General features: G+C 50.6%; 1 protein-coding gene across 2 annotated transcripts; it reads left to right on the top strand.

Moving 5' to 3' along the window:
* The first annotated feature begins 4,795 nt into the window (after positions 1 to 4,795).
* On the top strand, positions 4,796 to 14,487 carry SHH (sonic hedgehog signaling molecule). Of its 2 annotated transcripts, XM_058034046.1 has the most exons (4): positions 4,796 to 5,319; positions 10,066 to 10,327; positions 13,781 to 14,344; positions 14,375 to 14,487. In XM_058034046.1, exons 1-4 carry the CDS (start codon positions 5,011 to 5,013, stop codon positions 14,485 to 14,487), a joined length of 1,248 nt encoding a protein of 415 aa, XP_057890029.1. In that variant the 5' UTR covers positions 4,796 to 5,010. The 2 variants fall into 2 exon arrangements, with proteins under 2 accessions (XP_057890029.1, XP_057890019.1); XM_058034036.1 differs by having other exon boundaries at positions 13,781 to 14,487.
* Positions 14,488 to 15,320: the final 833 nt, after the last annotated feature.

Here is a 15,320-nt window from a genome sequence, read left to right as displayed (position 1 = left end):
GAGCTCCCCTAGTGGCTGCTTCCCTCCCACCGTCCCCGTGGACAGAAACACCTCGATGGGATTTTCCCCATTCATGACCAGAAGGAAGTGGCTGCAAAAGGGATGCGGATACAATCCAAGAAGGAAAAAAAAATTATACTCACTCCCACCTAGGACTTTTGGAATGAGAAACTGTTGGGTTATTCAAGGAGAAATGAAAAGACCTAAAAGAGAAATATAAGGGTTTCTCTATAAACCTATAATCAGACATTACATATTGCCCTGATGAAGATATAAGGAAACCTGTGGGAAATTCTGCTTTAAAGTTTGGTTCAACAGCAAATACACAACAAAACCTAGATAACAATGTCTTATGAATCATTCTGCCTACAAAAATTTTTGCATGTATGATGAAAGGCTCTATTGACCATATCCAAGACAATGATCAGCATTAATCCACTAGCAAATGGATATAAAAACTGCAAAATCAATGCACAGTTATTCTGGAAAGCAAATATTTTCTACTTCTCCATACACACAAAATGTTTTTTTTTCTTGTAGCAGAAATGCTACAGACTAATGGCAGACTAAGGGTACAGTAAAGTAATACCAGGTTTCATCTGCACGGCATCCTGAATTTTACCATCAAAGCAAAATGTGTGGAAAACTACAAGCTTAATTTTTCTTGTTGGTGCCAGGGTTTTGGCATTTTTGGAAGAAAACACCAAAGAACAAGACTTGTTCTGCTTATCATGATAGAGGTGCCAGCTAGCCAGTAATTCTGAACTGAAATTTCCAAGTTGACTTTCAGGATAGGTACTGCAATACCACAAGGATGGGCAACGAGGATGTGCACCAATTCCTTTAAAGAAAATGGGTTAACACTGCCATGAAGGAGGGTGGGGTATATAAAAGAATCAAACAAAACTTCAGGTGAAAATCCTGCCTGAGTGTCCTTCTATTTACACTAGTTTGACTCTAGTATAACTTCTGTTTTCATTGAAGTTATTCATGATCTGCTTCTTGATTGCTGTGATCCCAAATCTCTTGGTAAGCGCCACAGGTGCAAAGAGGCTATAAGGTTTCATGCTCTAAAAATAGATAATTTATTTTAAAAATTATACATGAGGACAAATGTTGGCTATTAAGGATGATAAATAGCTGAGATCCAGTTAAAAGTCACACAGCATTTGCTTGTGTAGTTTTCTGTATTTTGAGATTCATCCAACAAAATGTATCAGTACAAGGAAAATCTGGAAACTTCAAATGGTCAATGAGCAACTTCTCTTGCATAGTCTGAGCCCTTCCTTAGCTTTATGCAGAGCCCGCAGCCATCAGCAAATCTAGATTTCATAAAAAAGAAGGTAAATAATGTCTGATTCTCAAAGAACTTGTCTGGGGGTTGGGTGCATCCATCAGTGCCCCTCTGCAGCCCAGGCTGGGTGGGGATGGCCCAGGACAGCGCTGGCAATGGCCCCATCCATGCCAGTCCAGTGGGAGCTTCAATGGGTTTGGCTGAGCCCTTGGAAGAGCCTGTGTGTCAGCGAGGAGTGCAGGGCCGTGGGGCTGTGCTGGGTGCCTGCACTGGGACTCACTGGGGTCCATAGGGGATGATCACCACAGTGGGAGCTTCAATGGGTTTGGCTGAGCCCCTGGAAGAGCCTGTGTGTCAGCGAGGAGTGCAGGGCTGTGGGGCTGTGCTGGGTACCGGCACTGGGACTCAGTGGGGTCCGTAAGGGAAGCTCCTGAGACTGTGGTGTGGATCAGGGTCTGGATGACCCAGGGACCCCAGCACTGCAGCAGGGCTTTGGGGGCTGTGAGGAGCTCCACGATGGACCTGGTGCTGTGGGCAGGGCAGCGGAGCCGGGCACTTCCACTGAGGGGCCTCGCTCAGGGGCCTCCCCGGCTCCCTCACGATGGGCAGCCCTGCGGGACCCGGGGCCCATGGGGACCGCGGTGGCTGTGGGCTCCGGACCCTCCAAAGACGGCGTCGGTGCCGGCCGGGGGCTGCTGCTGCTCTGGGGTGTTTGCTGTGGGAGGTGCGGGGCGGGCAGGGCTCGGCTCGGGGCTCCCTGCAGCCCGGGGCCGGGGCTGGGCCGGCGGGCCGGGAGCAGGGCCGGGACCCCCGCCCCCCGTGCTGCCGGCAGCGCGGAGCGGGGACTCGGGGGCTGTTGTTTTCCCAGAAGCTGTGGCATTTAAATAATAATTAAAAAGAAAGAAGAAAAGCTCCTGGTGGGGAGGAGAGGCAGGGCGCATCCCGGAGGCTCGGCGGGGCGGACGGGAGCGCCGGCCCGGTTCCCCCCCGGCTTCCCCCGGCGTCCCCCTCACACCCCCGGCTCCCCCCGCCCGGCTCCCGGCGGGGCCGCCGCCAGCTCCAGCCTGCGCTGAGGCTGAGCAGAGCCTCCCCGCTCCCCCAGCTCTGCTTTCTTTCACATCTAATTTGATAGGAGGGGGATTTCGAGCTTCCCACAGTTACAACTTTTCTTGATTTCTCCCTTCCCCCCCCCCCCCGCGCATTTATTACTTGCATTTAATTAATTCCTTCTTTGCGTTTCCTTTCCCTGTTAATCTTTGGGTGACTGCTTTGTACATATGGCAATCTGATAATGAGGGAGTTTGTCCTTATTCTCTAGACTTCTTCACTGCGATGTCCACCCATCCAGTGCCTGGGATATCGATCTTCTTTCCATGGGGAGGGGGATAAGGTAAGAGGGGTGATAAAAGTTTTGCAGTATTCCACACCATTAAGAAGAGCTTTTATTCCTTGGCGCTGTTTAATCAACTGTTATATCAAGTCATGCTGTTTAGGCAACCACATCAAAAGAACATACCCTCTTTTGTATAAATTATATATTCCTTGTATCTGTCTTCTCGCATGCACGCAGACGGGGAGATAAAACTTAAGTTTGTTTTTTAATAGCATGAAGCAGGTATTTAGCTGTTATACAACTTGTTTCTGCAACTAAGTTGGTTGATAACAACTCAGGAGCCAAGCTACTGGCTTTCTAACTTTTTACCCATTTCCAAGTCAAAACTCCTCAATTTAAAGGTCGGAAAGAGAAATTGACGACTCACTGAAACTCCACAAAGAAACAGAAATAGCAGAAGAAAAGCATAGGCTAAAAAGGATGAAAGAGCACCAGTTAGAGTCGGCATGAGACCACTTCGGACCACTTCTTTCGCCTCTTTTCTGAAGTTTACCTGAAAAGACTACTTTGTCCCTTGAAAAGTCCGTGCTGACCTGTTTGTTGCAGTTTACGGATATACAACTTTTTTACCACTTAAAAACTGATTTTAAAATCCATTTTCAAGGTTTAAGTTGATTACTATTCAGCTCAATGTCACAAACCAGAAAACTTCCATCTAGTTTTTCACCCCAAAGAGCTCTTTTTATTTCTTTTTTTCCTTTTTCTGTCTCTTTTTTTCTTTTTAAACCCCACAACTTAAATAAAGTTTATTTCTTTGAATGTGTTTTGTTTTTCTGAGAAAGTAGACTTTGAATTACTTTAGCACACCATCCTGGAATTTTTAAGAACTCATAAAAGACTCCTGAAACTTTCTAGATCCTAGGACAAATTGTATTTTCTCAGGAGGAAAAGCAAATGAACACTTTGCAGGCAGAGAAGTGTTTGTTCATATGGAACTCTACTGTTCTGTCTAACCTGCTCTATCAGCCTCATCTCTGCAATTTTGCTCGTCTCTCAACACCTTTGTCTGATTAGTAGCTTTTGGAGATCGGGATAAAGACATCACTTGCCACGCTGCATGAGATAACAATTAATTTAACATTAAACTTATCCCCTTCCCATTCACTTTGCTTGGATCGATCTCTGTTAATTGTGTTTGCGGATGCTTTCAACACTATGCTTTTCTTAAAAACTTAATGACACCCCGCAAGGAGGTGTAAGAGTCTAAAACGCTCCTCTCCGACTTTGACCAAAGAAACAAAGAATATAGCCCCAGCGTGCTCAGGAGACCATCTATTTTTAATCAGTTGACTATTCGTGCACTTCCGAAGATACCACCTTATTTTAAACTGGGTGATAGTCCTGATTTTATTAAAAATAAAAAAAAAAAAAAAAAAGTGCCACATTGCAGTTGTGGGATACACAGGTCAGACACACTAAATTCATTTAACTGCCGCTTCGCATCAGACCTGTTTCTGCTGTTAAATGGTCATTTATCAGCTAAAAGGCGAGTGTGTTTAAAAATGTATGTCTTTGGGAGGGAGAGCAATCTCCCTTTTCAGGGGCAAGAAACCTGTTACAAAGCCATTTAGGTGGGTGCGCTCTGAAATGGCATTATTCCCCCCCGGGGCGTTAATATTACCCAAGTATGTTCCTATTTGCACGGCTCCCCGATAATTCGGCATTTTATTTAACCACAACTGCCCTTAGAAACTTGATTTGCACTGAAGCAGCCTGCTAATCTTAATTTTTTCCCCTTTTTCAGAGAGGCATCTGTTCCTCTTGCTGACAAATGTACCATTCTGCCAAGAAAGTTTTTGGAGGAAAAAAAAAAAAAAAAAACCAAAAAAAAAACAGGAGAAGAAAAAAAAAAAGCAAGAAAAAAGAAAAAAAAAAAAAAGCATGTAATTGATGTTATCCCAAGAAAGCGCGATCTCCACCCCTCTCAGCTCCAAGCCCTTCAGGTAAAAGGAAAAAAAAAATCTTTCAAGAATTTGTTGCCTTTTTGAGGGTTAACATCAGAAGACAAGCTTGCCTCGCCTTGGCCAATCAGCTCTCGGCCCTGGCAGCTATAATATAGAACTAAAGGCAGACTCCTCTCACTAGCGTCTTGCTTTGCTACCATTAAAATCAGACCCTTTTTTTGTCTCTCGATTGCTGTCTCCCGACCAAACTCCGATGTGTTCCGTTATCAGCGACCTAAAGCCTGCCATTCCAGCACCTGTCTTGCTAGGGATCGGTGGATAGTATACGATTCAGAAAGCAGACAAGGACATAGGAGGAGAGAGAGCTCTAGAGAGACAGCCAGGGATAGGCACAGAGAGCTTTGAAGTAATTGGATTCAATGGACGAAATGCTGCTGTTGACAAGAATTCTCTTGGTGGGCTTCATCTGCGCTCTTTTAGTCTCCTCTGGGCTGACTTGTGGACCAGGCAGGGGCATTGGAAAAAGGAGACACCCCAAAAAGCTGACCCCTTTAGCCTATAAGCAGTTTATTCCCAATGTGGCAGAGAAGACCCTAGGGGCCAGTGGAAGATATGAAGGGAAGATCACAAGAAACTCCGAGAGATTTAAAGAACTAACCCCAAATTACAACCCTGACATTATTTTTAAGGATGAAGAGAACACGGGAGCTGACAGACTGATGACTCAGGTAGAGCCACAGAGATACCTGTATTTGTGTTTGTTAACCTCTCTGAGCAATCCTAAAGGACGCATCTGTCTTAGTATTTTTGAAAGCCCCCCCCTTTCCCTCTCCCCCTCTCCCCCCGCCCCTCCAAACTCGACTAGTTTCCCCATTGAATGTAAATAGCATCTATCCGGCCAAGTTAGCCGGGGCTGGAGCCGGAGCTGTTTCGATATTTGGTGGGGGAATCTGTGTGATACTTACAGTCATTACCGTGCCATGGCGTTCCCTGTAACTTGGTTAGAGATTGCTGTTTGCATTTGTCCCCAAGGATGCACTTTGATCAAACGAATTGCATACAGCTCAGAGGACCCCAAGTGTATAGTGACCGCCAGGCCACCCACTCATTATTACAAACGTAGTCCGCGGTTGCTGCGCCGGCTGACTTGATTTTTTTCTCTATTTATTTTATTTAATTTCTCTTTTTTTTTTCTTTTCATTTCATTTTAACCTTCAGTATTATTATTGTTGTCGCGAGCGTATTCTAAATTTAGTAGGCATGCAGTCGTGCACTCACAAAGGGCAGCTGAAGCCGGATCGACCATTCCTCATCTGATTCCGTATTATATAGCTCGTATTGCAATACCATCATTTGCAATTGTGCCCATCAGAGCGTAAATATATTGATATTTCTTTAAGGATGCTCGCCGCCAATGCTCTGGTACTTCCATAGGGGAGGGACTTGCAACTTATCGGCATTGCATCACCTTCTGTTTTAAAAAATCTGATGGCACAAGGTTTACAACTGGGTAAATATTGGATTTCGGGTGGAATCGGATTGCGGAACTATTTTATGAACAAAAAGAAAGAAAGGGAAAAAACGATAAAGGTGAGAGAAAGAGAGAGAGAAAGAGAACCGCTCCGAGTCACCTCGTAATTATAATTCATGCTCAACAGAGAGCTCAGCGAAGTCAATTGCTCTGCTAATCCCGGAGTTTCAGAAACTACATGCAATCTAGACACTGGAAATGGGTTTCCTCCAAATATAGGTCAACAGCGCTTTTTTAATATTAATACATTTAAGCCCCACCTTCAGTGCTAGAGCAGGACTCGCCTGGAAGGACTAGGCGGGGAGTGGACGCGGGGAAGGGGGGGTGGGGGGTGGAATTTCCCAAACTCTCCCCGTTCCTCGGCCTGATTTTCCGCACGTTGCCGGGTCTCTCGGGGCGAGGGACCGGCGGCCGCCACCATCTCCTCCCGACCACCTTAAATCGCACCGCACCTCGGAGCGCGGCGGCGCCTCCGCCCGCCGCCGCCGCCGCCCCGCGCAGGGCTGCGGAGCGGAGCGGAGCGGGTGCCGGTCCCCGCTCGGGCGCGGCCCGCGCCCCTCCGCGCACCCGCGCTCCTCCGCCCCCGCTGCCTCCGGAGCCGCATCTCTCGCATTTTCAGCTCCACTTACTCCCCTCGCGTATCGATCGCGGCGGCTCGGGTTTCACCCTTCCCTCCGCAGCCCGGCGGCAGCGGCGGCGGCGGCGGCTCCGCGGGAGACGGGCTCCCGCCGGGGCTCGGCGCATCCCTCCGTGCGCGGCTGCGCCGGTGCGTGTGCGCGGCGGAGCGGAGCGGAGCGGAGCGGGGCGGCGGGCGCGGGGGGAGCCGGGCACGCTCGGGAGCGGGGCGCTGCGGGCCGGGGGCGCACTGCGGGCTGACCCCGGCCCCGCGGCTCTCCCGGGGCACGCCGCGCCGGCTACGCGGCTGGCCGCTCCCGCTGCATTAGCTGGCAGCGTCTGAACTCCTGACCTTCTGTCAACTTCCCTCAGACGAACGAAACGAAAACAAATACTTTCCCCCCCCCCTCTCCTTCAGTGCTTGTTCCCGTGCCTTAGACACAAAGGGGGGAGGTGGGCTGAGAGCGGCGGGGCCGGGGAGGCCGCAGGGCCGGGTACCCGCGGGCAGAGAGGGGAGCGAGGTCGGGGAGCGAGCGGGGCTCCGGCACCCCGGGCCGGGCAGGGAGCGGGAAGCGGAGCGGGGCCGGGCAGCGAGCACTGCCTGCCCTCGCTCCCGGGCACGGCAGGGTCCTCGGCGGCCCGGGGTGCGGTCCTGCCCCTGGCCTCCCTGCCTTGCTTTCCTCTCCTTCCCTCTCCCGCTCGGCCGGCAACCTCTCGTTAAATCCCAGCCTTTAAACGCCGGCTTCGGGAGCCCTTCAACCATGGAGAGATCTTTCATGGACAGAATCGTTAAACTTGCAGAGTGGTTGCCGAATGCATTAGTCGCTAGTTAATATTAACTCCAGAAGGGTGGGGGGGAACGCAAACAGAGGTAGGTAAGTCAGGTTCTCAACTTTGCAGGTGACACCAGCAGTTTGCTAAGGGCTCCCCCCTTCCTCCCTTTCCTCCCCCCCCCACCCCGGCCATTGGCTGGATTGGGGAGAGAGATAAGGAGGCCAGGTCAGTATGATAAAGCTGGAATTTGTATGAAATAAAATAGCAATCTCGTGTAATGCAGCCACACAACCAGTGCGTGATGTGAGGAATTTAGAGATCAACTTGGCATTTAGGAAGCCCACCAGGTTGTTTACACTGACAGGTACCTGTTAAGTGTTTCCTTCAAGCAATTCATTTGTGAAGAGATTAGGAGCTGGCAGGAGAGGGCTTGTTGAACAACTTTGCCTCCACACAAAGCGTTAGTGGAGGCAGCCCTGCTGAGCTTCACGGTGGCTGAACAGAATTGGGCTTGATTTGTGGCACACGACCCGATGAATTAATAAATAGTCTGGGCTTCACGGCTTTTGACTCTGACAATCCAGCTCAGGCAGTATAAAAGGGAGAAAAGTCCTTTAGGAGGTCGTTTCTCCTTCTTTATTTAGCCCGGAGCCGGGGAGCGGTGCTGGCAGGGCCGGAGCGGCCAGAGGAGCCCCCCGGCTCTGCCCGCGTCCCTGCCCGCGCCCGCTCCGCCCGTGCGGGGCACGGCATCGCCATCGCCATCGCCGTGTCGCGCAGCGCTGTCGCCTTATCGGCAGCTGGGACGTTTGATCCTTCTCCCCCTTTCCCCTGTAAATCAGTGATGGAGCGTATCTATCCACTCAGGTGTGAGAGGGAGAGAGGGGAAAAAATAAAATAAATCAAACTCAACTTCCTTGTCCCGCTGCACTTTGCTGCCGGGAACGGTGCCGAAACCCCAAACACCCGTCTCTCTCCATAAAACGGTAGGCCAGAGAGTCCAAAGTGAGCTCGTGACTGTGTTTTATATCTCTCGGGGACTTTTATATCTCTTTATATCAACCTGTGTGTTGCGGGAATCACTTTTATGGCTGTTGGTGAACACATGGAAACTTCCTTGCTAAGCAACCTTGTCACGTCCCTAAAAGTAGCGTCGTCCGAGTAATGGAGGGGTTTGCGTTCCTGGGAGCTGTGAAAGGGGACTCTGTGGTCTTTTATTGAGCACGCTGGGGAGAATGGTCCTGCAGAAGGCCAAGCACAGCAGTCAGGCCAGCAAAAGTGTGGGGAGAGCAGCTTACTGCATCCCGCCGTGGCTTACAGCCACATCGCTATTTGCATCAAGAGAGCAATGTCGGGTACATGCACCTGAGTTGTTCTCCTCTCAAAAAGGAGGAGGAGGAAAGCTGGCAGCGTGTCTGTTTCTAACTCTGTGCCTTTAGTCAAGTGCTTTTCAATGCTTTCGGTGCTGATTTCCTGTTTCTGCCGGGCTGAGAGTCCTTTTCCCCTGTCGCCACTGTGTCTATTCCCCGCCTGGCTAAGATGGGAATCTCCCTAAAACTTTCAGGGTTTCAGCTCACCTCTTTTCCTCACTTTCCCCTGTCCTGTGTCCTTCATTACTCGATCCCTACGTGCTCCCGGTGCTGCTGGGCCCAGTTCAGCCCAGGGAAGGCTGGTGGCTCTGGATGGTCAATGAAAAACCCTGCAGTACTTTCTCCACGGAGCTGGAAGGGTTTCACTCCACACAAAGGGGCTCCTAGCTTGCATAGCATCCCTGCTCCGCTTAACTTCCCTCCTTGGCCCTCCCTTGCTTTTCATCTTCCCACTAAGAGCTATATTATTGTATGGATTTGCTCGGCTTTGTAGGCGAGCGCCGATGTATGTTTGAAGCGGAGTGAATGCTCCCAGCCCATGCAGCTTTGAGGGCTCTAATGAGTGATGGGCGAAGGGAGAGAAGAAAAAAAACACCCCTCCCTCCAGCACATAAAGGCTGTTAACATGTATTGATACCCTTTTCAACACAGAATTAAGCTGAAAAGACCCGCAGAGACATTCCGGGGGGGAATCCGTGACTCTGAGATATATGGCGAGTGTTTGTTCTGGGCAGAAACTTTGCTCTCGGGAAGGGACAGGGCACTTGGCGGCAGGAATTTGCTCCGTGCAGGTGCCTTTGAATCGCCAACTCCGGCAGAGGGGGGTCCCCCTGTCCCCGCAGCAGGTGCCAGGGCAGGGAGAAGGTCCGTCCCTGTGGGTATTCGGGGTGTTTGAGTCTCTGTTCATCCCGTGTGCCCAGATTCACTCTCCCCCTCCTCGCCCACCTCCCCGTCCTTCCCTGGCAGCGGAGGTGAAGATGCTCAGCCCTGGCTGAGCCCATCCTGGGGCGCGTTTGGCAGGGGGGGCAGGAATGCCGCCTCTTTGGCAGGGGGGGCAGGAATGCCGCCTCTTTGGCGGGAGAGGGAAGCGGGATGCGGCCCGGGGGGGTATCGGTAACGAAGGGGGGGTGTTCCCCTGGCTGCAGCACCCCCACAATGACCCTTGCCTCTCCGCCGTGTCCCCGCAGCGCTGCAAGGACAAGCTGAACGCTCTGGCGATCTCGGTGATGAACCAGTGGCCCGGGGTAAAGCTGCGGGTGACCGAGGGCTGGGACGAGGACGGCCACCACTCCGAGGAGTCCCTGCACTACGAGGGCCGCGCCGTGGACATCACCACGTCGGACCGGGACCGCAGCAAGTACGGCATGCTGGCCCGCCTGGCCGTCGAGGCTGGCTTCGACTGGGTCTACTACGAGTCCAAGGCGCACATCCACTGCTCCGTCAAAGCAGGTAAGGGTCGTGCCGAGGTGGGGAGACATCCCAGGGCAGCGACTCAGCGCCCTAGAGCCTTCTGTGGCCTGTGTCTGCCGCCGGGCTCCCTCCTCTGTCCCTGCAGGGTCCCCATAGGGGATGGGAGCGGAGCCCCGGGGGCCTTCCCCTGTCTCTTAGCGACCCCGTCGGAGCAGAGGTGGGGGAAAGGAAAGAGCGAGGGGGAAGGAAAAAACAAAGCCCAGCCAGCTGCAGCAGTTTTTCACAGCACTTTTATTTGGGTGATTTGCTTGGCCAGCCTCCCCACGAGAGCTGCGCCGCGGCCACACACCCTTCTCCTCCCCCCGTGGGGTCTGATGCTTTCCCCATCCAAGCAGCGTGTTCAACACAAACACTCGTGGCCGTCTCCAGCCGCCCCGCTGGCTGCACGCCTTACTCGCGAGCGCTAATCTCCGAGTGGGAGCCGGCCAGGAAAATAAATAACGTGGTCCCCAGCCTCCTTCAGCTGTAGCCGCTAGGAAATTCCCAGATAGGGATACACATACACATAATTTTTTTCCCTCTCCTCCCCTGTGCTTACAACGCCACACGCTGTCTCAACCCGGGAACAGCTCGCAAGAAATCCCCGACTCGCAGAGTTTCTTTTCCTGACACTTGACACGTTTTTTGGTGGAGCAAATCTGTCAGCGAGTGACAGCCCCCAGCTCCATCGCCTCCCTCCGTCCAGCTGTATGACATCGAAAGCTCTTTTTAAGAGCATACCCTAGCCCAGCAACCTGCTGGATGTGTCAGGAGACACTTGGCTGCAAAAGAAAATAATGGGCTTTCTTTAAATATAGCTGTTTGCTTCGAACCCATGGCAGGGAAGCAGCCGTGCCCACCTGCAGGAGGGGTTCACATCCCTCACTCCATCCCAGAGCTCCCCAGGGGCTGAGCACCTCTCCTGGCCCATGTGGGCTTTGTCCTGAGAGCCTGCTACTGCTTTTGTTCAGCTCCTGGGTCCTTTCTAGGCGAAAAGAGGCCCTGCAAAGCTGTCAGCTGTGTGGAGATCTGAAACTCCCCTTTCAATAGCCGAGATGGGCTTTGTAGCGCAAGGTGTCCGATTGTGGTGTGTGGTGACCTTAGCCCAGGAGCACCTCCTAATCCACCCCAGGGGTGTTTCACAGGACGGGAGCCACCCCAAGCTGCTCATTGAGATTCGGCACACAAGGACTCGGGGGCAATATTTGGAGGGTGTCAGGCAGGGTCGTGTGACTGTACGAGGCAGGCTGAAGGGAGCAGGCTTGAATTCCACTCTCTCAGCCTGATCTTAAACTGTCCAAACCTCATTTCATGACAGAGCATCTCATGAGAAGATTAAATCCCATAATGCCAGCAGGAAGATTCTTTATCTAGATCTCTGTTTGCAAAAAGTATGATCCAGGAGACTGGAATGCAAAGAAGAGTTCCCCCAAGGCCTGAATTATTGTCACCAGAACAGAGGAGGGAGAGGCAGGGGTGGTAAAAGGGACATTGATAATGCGCTACAGCAAGTATTTAGAGCAAGCTTCTACATTTAAAATTCAAATACAGATCTTGAGTGCCTTGGAAAAGTGGCTCTGCTGTGCAAATAGTGCTTGGAAGGTCCTGGGTTTTTGGAGAGTATGTGTGTGAATTGGCACATAGGGTTTCTGCACCTGAACAAATAGGGAGGGGGAGAAAAGGGGGGGAAGAAGCTGGGAAAAAAATGGAAGTGTCCTCTCTTCCAAGAGTGTCTGCATTTATTACATGAATCAGAATGACAATGCTGATCCTTTATTGGATTTTAATTAGAGAACCCAAACAAGCGCTGCTCAAAGAAGCAGATTTTCACACCTCTGCCAATTCACTGGCATGTTTGTAGAGCTGCTACACTACTACATCTATTCATCAAGTCCCTGAATATGCAAACAAAGCTCTAGCCAGACCTTTACTGCCAGCTTGTAGGAAGGTGTAGTTTACTAGCAGAGGCCTCCACATAAAGCACATAGCTTGTTTGTTGCCATGTCCTCCCTGAAGAGGGAGGCCTTGGAGATCTTGCTGCTTCATTTCTGAAGGAGAAGTGATAAAGTCATTAGCAAATCAATAACGGTCTAATTTTCACCCTTCCTGTCCTTCCTGAGAAAGTCATTAGGGGACACTCCAAGGATTTGTTTAAATCATAGGAATTTCAGTAGCAGTCACAGAGAAAAATATAAAATCTGTCCATCTTTAGGATCTAAATCAGCACGTCTCTTGACTGGTATAGGGAGTAACTGAGAGAAAGCAGGGAAAGGCAAGGGAGGGATGGGGAATCTCAACACTTGCTACCATGACATACTGTGGGATATTAACCAATATTAAAAAAAAAAAAAAAACAAACAGAGTGGTTAGGAGCACTGCAAGTCCCTCTGTTAAGACAGAGATCAGCCTGGAGCACAGCAGACTTCTTTTCCCACCACCCCACAGGTGGCTGAACTTCCAAAAAGTGATTTACAAGAGAGACAGAGTCTCATTGCTATTTTTGCTTTCTTTAAGTCTGAGATTGTTCCTCTCAGTAGCACAGGAAAGCAGCAAATGCTGCTCTAAACTCTGAGTAACTCCCAAGAGTTACTCAGGAGGAGGCATTTGCCTGGGCCTGGCACAGTGTTGGGCTGCTCTGGGATCACACGCTATGAGGCAGGGAAGAGCATGCTTCTCCTAGAAGGGAGGGGAGGTTTCTTTCTTTTTTGGGAGAGGATTGAAGCAAAGTGCTGGAGATGCCAGGCAAGGTGCTGTGAGTGTGAGATGTGCCCCAGGAGCCACCATGCTGAGCAGGAAGGCTGGAGGCAGCATGGGGGCTTGTGCAGCACTATGCAGGGGGATTTGGGAAATTTGGGTTGTGGCTTTGCAGTGGCAAAATTTGTGTGCAACCTGGGGCAAAGTCTCCTCCTGTTCTTTGCTGTTTGCTGCCCTAGATGTGCTCCCTGAGTAAGAGCTGAATGGGGACCCTGAGCATCGAGAGCACAGGCACTTGCTTAGAGAAGAAACTTCATGCCAGCAAAATGACTCGGCTTTAAAAGCCTGCAAGTTATCTGGCATCAGGTGTCAGCGCAGGGTAAACAGTAGCCAAATGGGAAGCTCTTCCAGGAGAGATTTTGTTCTGGAACAGTTTTCTCAGTGGAAATATTTTGGCTCATTTCCCTTACGAGACAAATCACTCTTGTAACTCCTAACCTAGAGGAGATTTTGCACTGGCTCAAATCTGGCAGGAAGGGGATTCTCACTTGACCCACTGAGTGCAAATGAAAAGTGCTCATAGATGAGGGTGGAGGAATTTCAGAGGCTGTGTCCTGAGCTTTCTTTGCGGGTTGGGGTGGCTGGGGAAGCAATAAGTTCCTGCATGCTCCCATGCCCCATCCTGGGCAAGAAAAAAAAAAGGAAAAAAAAATACATATGTGCCTCCTCTAACCCTACTCTGCCTCTCTCCTTTTACAGAAAACTCAGTGGCAGCCAAATCCGGAGGTTGCTTCCCTGGCTCGGCCACGGTGCACCTGGAGAAAGGTGGGACCAAGCTGGTGAAGGACCTGAGGCCCGGAGACCGGGTGCTGGTGGCCGACACCGAAGGCCGTCTGCTCTACAGCGACTTCCTCACCTTCCTGGACCGCGAGGACGGCTCCCACAAGCTCTTCTACGTCATCGAGACGCGGCAGCCCCGGGCCCGGCTGCTGCTGACGGCCGCCCACCTCCTGTTCGTGGCGCCCCAGCAGAACCAGTCGGAGGCGGGGAGCGCCGGCGGCCGGGCGCTGTTCGCCAGCCGCGTGCGGCCGGGCCAGCGCGTCTTCGTGCTGGGCGAGGGCGGGCGGCGGCTGCTGCCGGCGGCCGTGCACCGCGTGTCGCTGCGGGAGGAGGCGTCGGGAGCCTACGCGCCGCTCACCGCCCAGGGCACCATCCTCATCGACCGCGTGCTGGCCTCGTGCTACGCCGTCATCGAGGAGCACAGCTGGGCGCACTGGGCCTTCGCTCCCTTCCGCCTGCTGCAGGCCCTGCTGGCCGCCCTCTGTCCCGCCGGGATGGGGTCCCCCATGGGAGACCCCACGGCCCCCGGCATCCACTGGTACTCGCGGCTCCTCTACCGCATCGGCAGCTGGGTGCTGGATAGTGACTCTCTGCACCCGCTGGGCATGATGGTGTCGTCCAGCTGAGGGCACCCCGCGCCAGCCCACCAGGCTCCAACGGAGAGACAGAGACACCGAGGGAGAGAGAGAGAGAGAGAGAGAGAAAGGAGAGAAAAAAAGAGAAAAAAAAAAAGAAAAGAATACGCTAAAAGAAAACAAAAAAAAAAAAAAAAAAGAAAAAATACATATTTTTAAAAGAGAGCACGGATTAAGACTTAAAAATAATAATAATAAAATAATAATAATTAAGTAGGACAGTCCAAAGTAGACTTAAAGGGAAACAAAGACCCCTGGAAGTTCTGTTCTGTTTAGTTTATAAATATATATATATTTTTATTTGTTCTTTTGTTTTGTTTGTTGTTTGTTTTTTTTTTTTTCCTCCTCTCCTGGATATTTATTTCTTTGGTATTTTGAATAGATGTTTTAAATGATATGAACCGGACCTTCAAGAGCCTTAAATAGTTTCTTTGATAATTTATTATCATGTGAACTGTACTCACAGGAGAAAAAATTATTTTGTGAGGCCAAGCAAAACTGCGCAGAGTCTATTTTTCTACATGTCACGTGTGTCCTGACTTTCAGAAAGCAAAATTCTGTACTTTCCCATCTCTCCATTACATTGCTCTTTCATTTCAGCAAGTCTAAAAAACAAGCAAACAAACAAACGAACACACACACACAAAAAAGACAAACTTCATGGGGGTCCGTAAATTATATTTTTATACACAGAATTGTAAATTAGATTTTTTTGAGAGATCAATACTTAACTGAATCACATTTCGTTTTTTGAAATAGTGTAAAATATGAGAATATATTATTTTAATTTAAATAGTTGCAAATGTAACATCATTTCCTGTATT

Source organism: Melospiza georgiana, chromosome 1, assembly GCF_028018845.1.
Source record: "Melospiza georgiana isolate bMelGeo1 chromosome 1, bMelGeo1.pri, whole genome shotgun sequence".
NCBI lineage: Eukaryota > Metazoa > Chordata > Aves > Passeriformes > Passerellidae > Melospiza > Melospiza georgiana.
This window is presented reverse-complemented; position numbering and strand designations above follow the sequence as displayed.

Coding starts and splice junctions, on each gene's coding strand:
- SHH (XM_058034036.1), top strand. CDS start 5,011: ATGGACGAAATGCTGCTGTTGACAAGAATTCTCTTGGTGGGCTTCATC. Junction 5,320..10,065: donor CTGACAGACTGATGACTCAG/GTAGAGCCACAG, acceptor GTGTCCCCGCAG/CGCTGCAAGGACAAGCTGAA. Junction 10,328..13,780: donor CCACTGCTCCGTCAAAGCAG/GTAAGGGTCGTG, acceptor CTCCTTTTACAG/AAAACTCAGTGGCAGCCAAA.